The sequence below is a fragment of the Callorhinchus milii genome, unplaced genomic scaffold (assembly GCF_018977255.1).
Source record: "Callorhinchus milii isolate IMCB2004 unplaced genomic scaffold, IMCB_Cmil_1.0 Scaffold1, whole genome shotgun sequence".
Taxonomy (NCBI): domain Eukaryota; kingdom Metazoa; phylum Chordata; class Chondrichthyes; order Chimaeriformes; family Callorhinchidae; genus Callorhinchus; species Callorhinchus milii.
The window spans coordinates 32,576,929-32,592,967 of record NW_024704742.1 but is presented as its reverse complement, the minus strand read 5'-3'; the positions used below and the strand labels follow the sequence as shown (position 1 = coordinate 32,592,967).

Genomic DNA, 16,039 nt, shown 5'->3' with positions numbered 1-16,039 from the left:
TATCACTGTGTTATCATATGCCTGTAAACTGTATTCGACATTTGGACATGTCGCTTGTTCTTGCTATGTTTTCCTGACGGTAAAGCCACTCCTTTTACTGCTGGTTACAATTAGCAATTTACTGTATTCCTAATTTTGAACCCATTCTGAAACGTTACTGCAGCAGAAATTAGTCATTTTGGGGGCCGAGTCAGGGGCTGGGAACAGCTTGTAGACTGTGGTTTGATATTTTGGTCATCCAGCAATTATAGTCAGAAACAGAATTGGGGTTTTGCCAAAAATGACCAAAACTGCTTCACCCACAAAACCACAGCACATCCCACATAGATGTCATTACAGCCCGTCCATTGTGACCCAGTTAGATTTTTATTCTTGTATTTTTATTCATGGCTTTTCAAAGGATTCAGAAAACGATAATAATCTGACCAATCTTTAAATTGTCACAGCCGGTCTTCCTAGTTTTATGACTTCCAGTTTTGCTGGATTTTGTAATTTGTGACCTCCACAAGCTCCCCACTCAACAAATGTTCTGTGGCCACTCCTACTGTACTCTTTTGCTCGTCCCCTCTGTTTGGAAACTTGGGTCTGATTTGGATCCTCCACCCACCATTAGTATCCTCTCGCATCAGGCCCAACAAACCCATTATGCTGTGTGTATTGACTGCCGTGTTACTTGTTCCTCATACTGTCCGTTCCACCATTGGTGGATAAACAACACTGTACACTATACATGTATTATACCCATAGTGTCTGGAATGTCCAAAATATCCTTGCTTCACTTTGACCATGTCTTTGAACAACTTTCAAATTCTCTCTCCTTTTTTGCTGCTGAGTTCCTTGAGCACTACCTATCATTACCTATCATATCTGTGAAGTGTTCTATGTTAGTGCACATTGTTAGATTTTGAATGTCTAAATGGTTGGGGGGGAAGACTTGTGTGTAGTTTTAAGAATCTGGTTCCTTTCTGCAATGATTGCTGCCTATGTTGGCATTATTTGGACATTGATGTAGCTCCAGTGATTCACAGTAAATAATTCATACCGAGGGAATGTGGATCTGAGTATTAGCAGTAATGGATGATCTGGAGACCAAAGAAGCTGAGGGATTGCAGGAGAAACTTTGCTCAGGACATTTAAAATATCTAATTGCCTCAGTCACATACCTATAGCCAATGATCTGTATGTTTTCATATGAAGAGGACTTGCCTTCTTTCAGGATTTTTATAACACAAAAATAACCAGTAGCAGCCTGGCTTACTATAGTTGGTAGCCATCTCACCTCTGAGTCAGAAGGTTGTGAGTTCAAGGTCATATCGGGGCTTGAACTCACAAGTTTAGGCTGACACTCCAATGCAGTGCTGGGGATGTGCTGCATTGTTGAAGACACCATCCTTCAGATGAGATGCCTGTTTAGTTGTATGTTAAATACCCTGAGGCATCATTGGAAGAGAAGGGAGTTTCCCCCGAAATACTGGCCAACAGCATAAAACACCTTTACATACACTCACACAGTGCAGGTAAATGTGCTTCATGTGTATATTTAGATTTACTTATCAAACATCTACCACCATTCAGTGCAAAACTTTGTAGTCTTCTACTTATTTTTCTTTTACGAGATGTGCTTCTGCTCTCCATCCAGGTTGGCTACTGCTTGTCCTTTGCCATTATGAGCCCTGTTGGAGCTGCTTGTTATTGGCTGGATTTGCTTTCTTCTGGCTGAGAGCGCCTTGGGACGTCCTCCTGACGTGAAAGGCGCTTTATAAATGGAATCTTGTTGTTGTTGTTGAGAGAGTTATTCTTTGGTGAGCTAACCACAATTGACAGTTCCCCTCACTATACAATATTGTTGGTGTTTCCATGGTGCTGAAAAATAGCGTTTTCACCCAGATTTACGCACCATTTTAACAGATAACAAATAAGCAGTAACCAAGGAAGTAAAACACACACAACGATCAAAAAATACTCGCACACGCTGCTTTCTGTCTTACCATTTTACTAACAAACAACCAAACAACAAAAGGTCAAAGTGCACATGCTACCTGTGCTATGTATGCTCTCTCGTTTTGCACCAACAAGTGAAACAGCCTATCAACATCCACCTTATCAAATCCTTTTATAATTTTAAATACCTCCATCAGGCCCCCTCTGAATCATCTTAATTCTAGAGAGAAAAGCTGCAACTTGTCCAATCTTCCCTTGTAAAATATGCTTGCTTGTCTCTTTTCAGCATTATCAGGTTACAATCAAATTGTTAATAAATAACAAAGAATTTATTTCTCTGATCTTCCATCCGTAGGGATTAACTGCAAATTAAACTTCCCTCAAATTCATTTTATGGATTTAAAGTCCATCTGTTTACTGAAAGAAGGAGATTGTATTTTTAAATCATTTACAACAAAGCATCTCAAAATGCTTCCCAAGTAATTAGAAACAGGAGTAGACCATTCAGCCCCTTGAGCCTGTTCCATCATTCTATAAGATCATGGCTGATCTATACCTCAACTCCAATTACCCACCCTTGCCCCATATCCCTTAATACTCTGACCTAAGAAATAGTATCCATCTCGGCCTTGGAAATGTGAATGGATCCGACATCCACAGACTTTTGGGGGAGAGAGTTCCAGATTTCTACTACCCTTTGGGTGAAAAACTGCCTCCTGATTTAGTGACAAGTGTGATGCTGATCTGTGGGTATTGCATGAAATGTCTTCTATAGTTATGGATAACTCTTTGCAGTAAGTGGAGTGTATCTTTATAGCTGGAGATCTAAAGCTGTTGCAGAAAACTCAGTCATTTATTCTTTTACTACAATTAGAAAAGAGAAGGGAATTTCTCCTGGTGAGACAATCCCCAAATAAAATTGGTTGCTCATTTCATGGCTGTTTGTGGGACATTGCTGCGTTAAGCGCTCTGAGATGCTGCCCCATGTGAAAGGTGCTATATAAATGTAAGTTGTTGTTTTGTGAAATTGGTTGTCATGTTCGCCACAAACTCATACAGTCACTGCACTTTACGTTATATTCTGTGAAGTGCTTTCTGATGTTCTCTTGACATGAAAGGCGCTTTACCAATTGAAAGGATTATTATAATTATCTTTATAGCTGGAGATCTAAAGCTGTTGAAGCAAACTCAGTCATTTATTCTTTTACTTGAATTACCATAACATAGATTAGATCCAAAAGTATAATGGATAAGTTTCAGACAAAAAAATGTCTTAGGCAACAGAATGTGATGTACCATTAGATGTGAACTTTTGAACAGTTCATGCTTAAAAGTTTTTTTTAAATAAAGTCAGCAATATTATACCGTTCCCATTAAAATTTCAATGTAAGTTTTGGCAAAATCTTGTGAGAACGCGAAGCTCAGCAGGGATGATCTGATAGGAGTGACTCAAAACGTCTTCTATTATTTTGGATTTGAAAATGAAGAGATAAATATGGTATCGCATTGCTTAGGAATTTCAGAATATTGCTAGTTGGTGTCTATGCTTAACAGAAAGACATGCAAATATTTTTTAAAACTTGGCATTCTACGCATAGCTTGAAGCGTGCAAAATCATTCAATACTGAAAGAATCAACACTAATAAAAGAATAGCTAATCTTACTTGCCAATCGGGAGTGTCATTTTTCACAGATTGCCCATTCTCTCCTACATGTTGACTTGTGTCCCATTTTGTCACTGCTCACTGTTGCCTGAGCTGAGCCACACATCATCACCAAACCTCCCTAAAATATGAGAGCAGCCAAAATCATCCACTACTGCTGAGACATAATTGATGGTCATTGATCCATTTGGACTGAGTGTCATGAACTTGGGCAACCTCTGTACAACCATCGGTCAATGATTTAGTACGAAACCTTATGTCACTGACATCCCAATTCCCCCTTCTTCTGAGCTGCAGTCTGAATGCGCTGTAAACACAAGCCATGAATTGTGATTGAATAACTGAAGTGTGCTGCAAATGAAGCGTTGCACAAAGTGTTGTCTGTCAATATGTTTCAGTTGAGTTCAGTTCAGTTAGGATGGCTATTGACTTGTACAAACTGCTAAAGTGCTGCCCTGAAGGACCAAAACCATGCCAGTGTTTACCCGGATTCAGACTCCTTTGTGCCCAGAGTTTATTTAGAAAGCATGTCTTCACGTACATAAATGTTCATATTCTAATTTCTATTTAACAGGAGTAAATATTCATCCCTTTCAAAGTATTTTTTTTCAGAAATCAATTCAAATACAATGCATTTAAGTTTAATATAAAAGTGTTCTGTGTGATCCTGATGATTTGACTACACTTCAAAGAGTGGGTGTTTTGACTTGTTAAGTTTGCTTTGAATATTCTTTTGTGTAATTAATGTGCCCAGTTTATGTAACCACATTATATTGCAGCTGGCTTTTGGGTTAAAAGCAGCACACACCATATCTTCAATTAAACAGGCTACAATTTAGATTAAATAACTTCTTCCTGTTACGCGTGTTGAATGATCTGTCTCAAAAATTGTTTGTTGCCCTAGACTATTATCGAGTGTCTACTTCTCCACCTTTCTACAAGATACCTGTATTCGCCCTTGAAAATATGTCGGATGTATTAATCTGTATTATTCATGCAATTAGTTTCACCTGTGCTTATCTTGATGCTCTATTTGTACCACTGGAAATGGAGCATTAGAGTAAAACTCACAAGTCTGATCTGTATAAATCGTATAACCGCCTAAGTCGTACATCTGCCCAAGTCGCATCCCACTGAGCCACAGGACTCCGTAGTCCTGTTCGTGATATCCTCTTCTCTCGCCTCTCCTCCCTCATCCCCTCTCCTGCTTCAAGACTGACTTGAGTATCCTCTCGTCTCCTCCACCGGTTTCACCTCCAGGTCCCAAACAGTCACCTGCAAAGTATCCTAAGGCTCTATTCTTGGCGCCCCTCCATTTCCTCATTTATGGAGTCCTGTAGCTCAGTGGTTAGAGCACTCGCTTTGCAAGCGAGAAACCTGAGTTCAATTCCAGGCAGAGGGCGAAACCTTGGGCAAGTTTCCTTACTCCACACGCCTAATAATAATCCCTCCAAAAACAATAATAAATTGGTCATTTTCAATCTACGACTGTTTGTGGGACATTGCTGTGCGCAATTGGCTGCCGCGTTCGCCCACAAATATACAGTCAATTCACTTTACAGTGTGTTCTGTGAAGTGCTTTGGGACTTCCTCCCGACGTGAAAAGCGCTATATCAAATGCAAGGATTATTATTATTATCATTCCAGAGTTTATATTCTATGCAAGTTTGACATAACTCATACTTTGCATATGTCATATTTACTCTATTGCTTCCAGCAGTGAAGTGCTTGCAGTATAGTGATATTTACTTCTTTTTGGGGATGGTCAGCTGGTTGTCTGATACATGTGGAAACACATCACATGCTTGAGAGTATCCAAACCAAACCGAGGGTTCCATGCATCCCACCTACACATGGAAATTCACAATATATTTATTGGAGTAGAATACGAACTTTCTCTCTGGAGAGACGCATCATGCTTACTCAATTCCGGAAAGTATTAGGCACAGATTGGCAAGAGCCAAGGCTTGGGGACCCCACAGTGTGCGTCGGGGTAACTGCTGGAGTCTAACCAGTTAAAACCACGTTGTGTCTGCTCTGCCATTTTTGTAGTTGACGTCAGCTTTTTATATTTCTATTCCATTTCTCTGCCTTTTCTCCATATTCCTCAATGTTCTGGGGGCCCCAGAGTGGGCATTGGGGTCAACATGTACATGCTCCCTCTTGGTGACATCACCTGCAAACATGGGGTCAACTTCCACATGTATGTAGATACACCCAACTCTCTCTCTCTGGTCCGAATCTTGCATTGATGTAGCGCCCCTCACGCAGGGTAGCATCCCCACGAGGGACATGGAGAAGGCTGGAGATAATCGAGTGGAAGTTGCGGGTTGCCGGTTAAGCAGGTCGGAGAGGTAGGGAGGTGTCAGTACATGAAGGGATTTGAAAATGAATCCGTTTGGCGATAAGGAGCCAGTGGAACCTGCGATAAGGAGCCTTAAACAGCTCAGTTGCCACATCCATTAACAAAGTTAAGTCGACCATGTCGCAAAATCCAAAATAGCAGTAAAAAAATATATCCAATGCAAATTGGGACGTTATTGGTTTTATTTATGGCCTTTAGGAATGCCGTAAAATAAGCGGTGATTCATAATGCATTGTATACATTAATTTACATGCAATATGAAATGTCCCAGATTTTACTCCAATCCTCTGCCTACAAGTACAGTCACTTCACATTTCGTAACCTGGGAAATGCTGAGAAATGTTGATATTACAGGCACTACATCAAATGCAAGGATTAGTATTACAGTATACGAAAGTTACCTAAATCTATGGTAGGGGACGAGGGTAAGATGCAGATTTGTCTGAGATCAGCAATCATCCTTAAATGAAACGTAGCTTAGTCATTTGGGAGACTGCTTGTCGATGATGGACAGTGATTGGTTTTGTGTGTGGAATGCTACCCAATATTTAATTTGCACTCATGTTTCTGTGTGACAAGGTAAGCTTGATTTGATTTGCCTTTTTGGAGGTTGCTTTAATGTATGTGGGACTGGGTTGGATGTTTTAATTCTATTTGTGGTAATGACATCTGCACACACCTGCTGTGGTGGTTTATTACAGATATAATCTGTTGCTCTTTCTGCTTTTCAACTGCTGATTGCCTCTGGTTCATTGCTTGCCATCTGCACACCTGCAATTTGGTAGAAGGCATGAATTGGATCCTCTGTCCGCGTTCAAGTTCTGATAAACAGACCATTACTAAAAGCGCTTTGCCCCAATTGCTTTTCGTACATTTTATTTGTACTGGGAATCATTATCAGACAAAACAATATTTTATGCACGAATACAGTGAAGCAGAAATGAGGGCTCGGTAGCTCCAAAGTGTCCAAATATCATATTTACCTATTTTGAACAAAATGTATTTCGAATATGTAAGACCATAAGACTATAAGACTTAGGAGCAGAAGTAGGCCATTTGGCCCTTCGAGCCTGCCCCGCCATTTAATAAGATCATGGCTGATATTCTAACCTAATTCCATTTACCCGCCCTATCCCCATATCCCTTAATCCCTCTATCCTTTAGAAATCTATCAACCTCAGTCTTGAATATGTTCAAGGACTGAGCATCCACAGCCTTCTGCGGTAGAGAATTCCACAAATTGACTACCCTCTGAGTGAAGCAATGTTTCCTCAACTCAGTTCTAAAGGGCTGACCCTTAATCTTGAGACTATAACCCCTAGTTTTAGATTCTCCAACCAGGGGAAACAGTCTCGCGGCACCTACCCTGTCAAGACTCTTAATAATCTTATATGTTTCTATGAGATCACCTCTAATTCTTCTATATTCTAGAGAATATAGGCCTAGCCTACTCAACCTCTCCTTGTAGGTCAATCCCCTCATCCCAGGAGCCAACCTAGTGAATCTACGCTGCATCCCCTCTACGGCGAGTATGTTCTTTCTTAAATAAGGAGACCAAAACTGCACATAATATTCCAGGTGCGGTCTCATCAAGATCTTATACAACTGCAGCAAGACTTTCCGACTCTTGTACTCTAACCATTTTGCAACGAACGCCAACATGGCATTAGCCTTCCTAGTTGCTTGCTGTACCTGCATACTAACTTTTTGTGACTGGTGTACAAGGACACCCAAATCCCTCTGAACACTAACACTATCTAGTCTTTCCCCCACTAGAAAATAATCTACTTTTTTATTTTTACTACCTATGTGAATAACTTCACACTTCCCCACGTTATACTCACTCCATCTGCCACCTCCTTGCCCACTCACCTAGCCTGTCTGTTTCCCTTTGCAATCCAAATTATTTTGATATAATCAAAATCAAACCTTAAACCCGGTCCTTGACCAAAATCACATTCTTCAATCTCTGGAACATTTCTCACTTGTGTTCCTATCTCACTACCACCAGAGCTTTAGGCACCTCAAGTCCATTCTCCAATGCCCTCCATAGCTCCAACCCTTCACAAGCTCTAACTATCCAGATGTCTGCAGCCCATATCCTCATCTACACTGGTCATCCATTACCCCTATCCTCGCCAGTCTCCACTGGTTCCCAGTATCTCAGTTAGCTTTAGCTTTAAGATAATCACCCTGGTTTGTAAATCATTTTATGGTCTTGTCTCTCTCTACCATTGCAATCTCTTGCAGCCTTGTTCTCCAGCCTGCGCTCTCTGCTTCTCTGACACTGATCTATTGCTTGTTCCTTACTTCCTCCATTTCATCATTGGTGACAGAGCTTTTAGCCACTAAGCCCCCTCTCTCTCAATATCCCATTGCCTTGTTCCTTTTCGCGCTTCTTTCAAACACTCCTTCAAATAACCATGCATTTGTTCAAGACCTTAAATGCTTCTTTCTCACTTTTCTGTTCAGTGCTCCTTATTGTCTCTGCAATGCTTCGAGAATGTACTTGTTCTGCATGCTCTACACAAAGTATTCTAAAGGTTATTTTGGATTATCCTCGCATATTCCTTCCAGTCTGTTACTAAGCTCTCCACACATAGAACTGAGGTTTCATAAATACACAATAAAGTATTTGAAACCCCTTTTGTTCAAATGGACCACTTTGGTGTGAACCAAAACAGTTGAGAAGCCTTGTTGGGTGTTAGACCAGTGACTAGACTACAGAAGTTATAATAATACTACTATACTAATAATAATGCTGGTAACGTAAGATATGTATGTTACTTGATTGACATAGTAAACTTCTCCTTGAACACAATCCACAATGATGGTTTGCAGTTGGATCTTGCTTTTAATTTAATTGGAGTCTTTTTAGTTATCCAGAAAGCAAAACTTTTTTTGTCGCTCAGTGATCTAGGAAAAATCAAAGTAATTTTCTTATAGTGTAGTGATTTTATTAATCCACGGATTGGAAATGCACATCGCCATAGTGGTTAGAACAATAGCTCGGTCCTTCATCATTATACTAAAGGTTGGTTGGTTTGTTCAAATGTCAGGTGAATTCACCTTAAAGCTTTCCTAGGTGATTGGTTTTCAAATTGAGGCAACCATTCTGTGGTGGTCTTGGTAGTCCCATTCCTGACCCAGGGAGGTCTGCATAGGTCCTAGACAGTGTTAATGACAGATCAGCCTGTTTAGCTTGATGGACAGACTTGAATGGGCAGACCAGTCACTGGGGGCAGGGATCCTTCCCACTCAGCTCCTGTTAACCCTAAAGGCCTAATGGGTAAGGTGATCCTATCTGGACAAGCAGCAGGAAACTTGTCAGACAGTGTTTTCAATAGTAAGATATGCAGTTTTAGTTGGTTAAACAGTTACCCCATTGCACACTCTGGCGTCCCCAAGCCTTCGTATATGTAAATGGCAAGTATATGTAGAACTTTTAATTGGATTTGGATACTCTTAAGCATGGTGATGGGTTTTTGCATGTGTCAGACACCCGGCAAACCCAAAACACAAACCTCCTAGTGATCGTATCTGTAGAACTATCTGAGCCTCTCCATTGCACTCCTGACTTGAATTTACTCCAAGGTAACCTGTTGTTACAACTTACAATTGGCTCTTTGTAGATGAGAAACAAACCCAAAAAATTGGCAACAAGTAGACAGGTAGCTATTTGGTGAAATAGATCAATTGAGGGATAGGGGGAGAGACAGTAATGTGTTTTTTTCCCTTTTTTTTACTTTGGAACCAGCCAAGTGATCTCTCCTAGTCCCATACATTCCTATGTTTCTGTAGACTTGTAAAGGTTATTTGAAACCGTGCAGATAATAGATCTGCGTGAAGCTATTTCTATCGTATAAAGTGCAAAGATTCCTCCCTGTAAACCGAGAGTGGGGGGGCTCTAATGAGTCCGCAGCAGAATTGAAAGGTCTAAAGATTAAAGTACGAATGGCAGTGCAATGAAAGCCACAGTTATCTGGACGGTAAAAATGAATGGCATATTTCCTTTGATGTCAGATACGCTGCCGCAGTACAGTGCTGCAGAGGCTGACACTTCCACGAGTCACTTTAATCTCTGGTATGGATATTCTTAGCCACTAGGGTTTGTATATTCTGGGTTTTAGCACAATGCTGGGTGGAATTGCCCCAATGGGGCAGGCTGCAGTCTTCCAAAAGGAACAGAGGACATGCTGAGTTTCAACTGTGCCTCTATTCCCGAGAGTGGTGCACTGTTACTGAAGGTAACTTAATCGTGTTGAGCATCAGATCAGACGTAAATAGAGAGCACACACAGGCTCAAAAAAATCTTTAGCGCATATAATAGCAGGAGACCAGTTATTTTTTGACATTGTTAAATTCCCCATTCCTAAATTGCTGACGGAAAACAAAATTTGATGGCAAGTAATGAGTACTTCTGTAAGTGTTGTAAAGCTTTGAGGCTTAAAGGAATGTTTTGGTGTTATAATTCAAAAACAACAATAATTTGCATTCATATAGCGTCCTTCATGCAAGGTATCCTCTCAAAGCATTGGGTTCACCTGGAAAAGACGATTGACAATGATAGTTAAATAGTTTTGAAGTTCTAACTTGCTTTAAAATACATACAGTACTTCCCATTCTGAGAGTACTGAAAACATAGCTTAACTTGACTTCTACTCTCCACCCACCATGCTGCCGGCTTTTCACTTAGCTCAGGAGAACAGCCAGGTGCTATAGGAAGCAAAGGCGAGGCAATGGCATGTCACATTTCAGCAACTAGCCTGGAAAACCAAATGCAAGAATAATTATTATTATTATTAAAATACCACTTGGTGCTAAATTCTGTTTAAATCTCAGTCTTGCTCAGTAAACCAACACTGCCTCTTCAGAAGTACGTTCACTTATAGGCGTTCATCCTTTCCTGTAGGATAAAGGTTTTGAAATGCTCCACGAAGATAATGAGGATGAGAGACCACATCTGTCTCTAAGTCTCTAGCCTTGGACTGAATGTTTGGAAGAGTGACCCAGAGCAGAGCTTTGGTGCCTCATAAAACTGAGTGGAAGGAGGACAAGTCACATTGGCTGCTTCTATGTATCTCCTAATGAGTGGTTGCAGAGACCTAGAGATGGGTTAAATCTGACTGTCCATCGTGCCTGAGGTACTGGTGGGTGGCAGAGAGAGAAATCTTAAAAAGAAGAAAATAACCATTTTAAAAAAATAAATGTTCAGTGTTTGTCAGGAAGGTGGCAGGAGAGACCAAATGCCAATTTTGTAACTTAAATAATAATATAATAATAATCCTTGCATTTGATATAGCGCCTTTTCACATTGTCGAGACGTCTTAAAGCGCTTCACAAAATATATTGTGAAGTGGGTTGACTGTGTGTTTTATGGGTGAAACATACTTTTGCTGTGACAACAGCCCCTGGTGAGAGCAGGGTTATGAGAGAGGAAACCAGTCTGATGAAAGATTTAAAACCATAACTTCCAATTTTTTTCACATGAAAATAAGATAATAAACTATGCCAACATTGGCACAAGACTTGCCTGCCTTGTGATAACTTTGTGCTGTGAGGTGGTGTGGGTTTTAAACTGAAGCGGTGCTGAACAACTTAGGATCCCTTGGGATCGGTGGGGTAGCTGACATTCCGTGTCGACGCGGCGGGAGTTGGAGCCACTTTCAGAAACTTTGTTTTTCTCCCTGTTAATATTGTAAAGTATCCAATCGAGCAAATGCTACGGTAGGAATGCGAAGAGACATTTTGTTCGCGGTGCCAACATGCTGTACAGTGTTCCTCGCCAAAGCGAATGCAGAACCAATGGATTACTCGGCAGTGTATCTACTTACAAATGCTTTGATAAATCATCCGTGTTTTCACATGGCGCGGACAGAAATATGACAGGTTTTGAACCTTGCAGACTTTGCCTAGACTTGGCAAATATGAAAGCACACTGTAACACCTTGACATTGATTGGATAAGGTCCAGTGCATGATTTACTGACTGGGGATCAGGGATTGCAAACAATGTTCACATTTTCCAAATAGGTCCAATGGGATTTTATTACTGTGACTTGGCTAGCACTCATCAACAAAGTGACAAATGTCTCAAGTGGAATTCACATGGAGCCTGGCTGGTTTGAATAAAACTAATTCCCATAACAACTGTTCAATGCAACTGAGCAGTCTCCTATTATTTTAAGTTATCCATAAGGAGATTTCGATCGGTCACTCTTCTCATGTGGATTATGACCAGTTAAGGGTTTTGGTGTTATGCTGAAAAGGGAAGATGCCACACACGGAATAGAATGTAACTTTCTTTAAACAGTGAAAGGAAAGCTAACTTGTCAAATATACTATTGGGGGGTATCTGTGATTAAAACGTCTCAGGGTATCTGTGATTTTTAAAAAAATGTTTGTGTTTATGAAATAATAATTATCCTGGCATTTGATTTAGCATTTTACAAGCTCATTGAGCCATCTCAAAGAGCTTCACAAGATTTTACTGTGAAGCGTGGTGACTGTGTATTTGTATGCAAACACTGTCTCTGCGTTTAGAAGTCACCAGTCTCAGTGTAAAGGCCTCTATAACTAGGGAACCTCCTGCTTTTTTTTTAAGAGCTAAGTTGTGTCTCGTCTGTCAGGAGTGAATCGAGGTGTGACTAGACTGAGAAGGTTCTGTTTCACTGATCCACTGTGGAGTGTGTGCGTGCTGTTGGCACACCATTATTGACAAGTTTGCTTTCCTTTCACTTTTTATAGAATGGTGAAGCTTCAGGTCTGCACGGTCCAGTGATTCTTTTCTCTTCGGGTCCACTCAAGAATCGCAGTTAAAAACGAGTGCGGCTGAACCATGCTATGAGCAGAGGGCACACTGCTGGTTGCCTTGGGTTAGGTTTCCAGTCCATTGCCCTTCTTGGCAGCACGGAGCAGGGGTTGTGCATTGAAGCATCTACAGCCATTGTTGTTCTTTACATAACATCATGCCATCAATGCTGTGGCTTTCCCCCCACCCATTTGGGCCTGAGCCACAAGGCACGGAAACCTCTGCTATGAAGTAGAGAGATTTTGCGTACAAGTTTCTTTGGCTGACTGCAGATTTTTTGTGCAGAGGTGATACCCTTCTTATATTAAGCAAATTATGCCCTGGAAAAATGATTTATCTTAATAATAACAATACTCATAATCCTTAAGCCCCATGTTCACATTCCACTAATACTCTATATTGTGCTCTGAGAGATTTGCTGTTTTAAAAACAATAACTTGCATTTATATAGCACCTCTCACCCAGGGTAGCGTCCCAGAGCGCAACTTATATCCAATAAATTGGATATAAGATGTGCGACGACAAAGCACATAGAGTCAAACTCAATTGGCAGTATCACGTTGAGAGGCTGGTTGTGATTTGTGCTACTGTCATGTATCTTCACACAGCAAGAATCATGTCTTGCTCACTTTCTGATCACTACTTCACTGTGTTTTAATCACAGATACCCCCCAATAGTATATTTGACAAGTTAGCTTTCCTTTCACTGTTTAAAGAAGTTTTAGAAGTACAAAATCCAAGTCAGCTAGGATCAACAATCTGGTAAATTTTGGGCGCTCTAAAATGCTACATAAATAGAATGAACCTGAATTCAGGTGGAATTTCTCAACAATAAAGTCTTACACATTACTTTGGCTTCTGTGTGACTGTGGGGGAATTTTTTAGGTGATAATTCATAAACGGCGACCAGAATGGAGGTTAATATGGATGCGGTACATTCCGCCACATGTTATGTCTGCAGAGGGGCTCGAATCTCGGTTTGTGGAAAATAAGTGTGATTTGTCGAAAATCTTTTCCTAAACCTCAAATGATACGCTGTATATTAATTCCACTTGCATTTGTTTTATAGGAAAGCTCCCCTGTGAGCGTGCCGTAAGGAAGCAGCAACAGTTGAACAGCCTGGTTTCTGTCGTGACAAGCCTAGCTAGGCCTGGTGACACTATTGTTGATTTCTGTAGCGGTGGGGTAATGTAACCTTTATATACAGCTTTCTTTCCTTCTGTTTCACTGACTTAGCTGCAGTCTGTTTAAGCAGACTTCAGTCTTGGTTTCTCTCAACCTTTTTCTCTGAATCTTAGAATCATAGAGATTTACAGCACAGAAGAATCTCCATTGAATCTGCACTGGCTCTCAAGTAAGCTGTCCATTAAATCCCACTGCCCCACCTTATCCTCATACCTCTTCAAGCCTCTATCTTTCATGTAGCTGTCTACTCCCCTCTTGAAATCCACAATGGACAATGCTACTAACACCTCTGTAATAGAGATGTATAATAATACTGTGAAGCACTTTAAGACATTTTAACCATGTGATTGAGTGCTGCATCAAAGGCAAGGAATATTTTGTTTTATATTAGAGAATATACAGAACAGGCGCCTGAGACAGCAGCTTCCACAAACCTGATGGAAGTTTAAGGGTTAAAGCACAACTATAATTATTATGTTTGAAATTCAACCTTTAAAAAGTACATGTAAAGTAATGATAATTTCTTTACAACTGTCTTTTGAAAAGGCGATTAGACTCTTGCTTTCATAATACCGTAACTTTACAATTTACTCTCCTATTTTCAGTAATCCCGGAAAAGTGCTAGAAACTATTCATCGTGAGTTTGACATATTTAGGTAACATCGTTGTTTGAAGATGGCCCCTTTGGTTTAACGTGCTGGAGACTCATCTGTATTGTTGCATTTCTTGCATAGCATAAGCTCTCAAGAGTTCAGAATATAAATAAAGGCGTCTGGCTTGTCAAAAGTGTGAGAATGTGACTGTATTCTGATCTCAAAATAGATCAAATTCCACGGCTTGGCTGATTGACTCTATTCTTTATCCTGTATCCACAGGGGCATGTCGCAATTGTCTTGGCTCATACCCTACCATCATGTCAGGTAAGGCTTCACTGAAAATAGTTTTTAGAAGTGTAGCATTCTCTGCCTCTCTTTTTCTCTTCGCTTTACTTTGTTCCACTCTGCTGTTGAAGGTCAACTGGTTGGATGTGCTAATACTAAAAGTAACATGTGTCAGTAATCAGGTAAGCACGGCACCTTAGTTAGGCACAGTGTTTTTGAATGTCACTTCTCCATCCTCTGCTCTATCCGAGAGAGATTACCAGGCTTCTTCAGAATAGGGAGTTTCTTCTGGTGTCCTGCTCGACAATCCCCCCCAAATAAAAATTGGTCATTCGCTTCATGGCTGTCTGGGACATTGCCATGCGCAAACTGGCTGTTGTGTTGTCCCATAAAACACACAGTTGCAACACTTTACAGCATGTCCTGTAAAACGCTTTGGGACGTCCTCTTGGCGTGAACAGCACTGTACCAAATGTAAGCATTATTATTATTCAACCCGGTGAATTGCTCCCCCTCATTGAATAGCCTGCAGCAATTATGAGACTTGAATCTGCTAAGTGCTCTGGCCTGTTTAGCCTGTTGTTTTTTAAAAGCAGCTTTTAAAAAATCTAATTATTAGAAGGAATTTATCTTTTTTTTTCTCCTGTCTATTTAGATGGTTATTTGAGAAAAAAAACAGCCGGTAGGAATGGCATCATTGGTTTCTGTCTGCGATGGGGTATTGAGATACTATTTAAGAAGGGTAGGAGAGAGAAGATGGGGAACTGTAGACCAGTCAGTCTAACATCGGTGGTAGGGAAAATTCTGGAATCCTTAATTAGTTGTAGTGGGGTACTTAGAAGACCATAATATGATTAGGCAGAGTCAACATGGCTTTACAAAAGGGAAATCATGCTTAACAAATCTTTTAGAGTTTTTTGAGGATGTAACTAGCAGGTTAGATGGGGGGAACCAGTAGATGTAGTATATTTAGATTTACAGAAGGCATTCGACAAGGTGCCACATAAAAGGCTGCTACACAAGATTAGGGCCCATTGAATTAAAGGCAATATATTAGCATGGTTCGAAAAGTGGCTAACATAACATAACATGTAGGAGCAGGAGTAGGCCATTCGGCCCTTTGAACCTGCCCCGCCATTCAATCATGACTGATCTTCTAATCTAACTCCAGCTAATAACCTGACCCTGCCTTA

General features: G+C 40.6%; 1 protein-coding gene across 1 annotated transcript in view; it reads left to right on the top strand.

The window, feature by feature from the left end:
- Positions 1–16,039, top strand: part of LOC121849977 (glutathione S-transferase C-terminal domain-containing protein-like) — a 77,010-nt gene that overhangs the window by 47,306 nt on the left and 13,665 nt on the right. The window contains exons 6-7 of the mRNA XM_042339677.1: positions 13,850–13,965; positions 14,841–14,885. Of these exons, the coding sequence (XP_042195611.1) occupies positions 13,850–13,965; positions 14,841–14,885 (161 nt within the window). The remainder of the gene's footprint in view (positions 1–13,849; positions 13,966–14,840; positions 14,886–16,039) is intronic.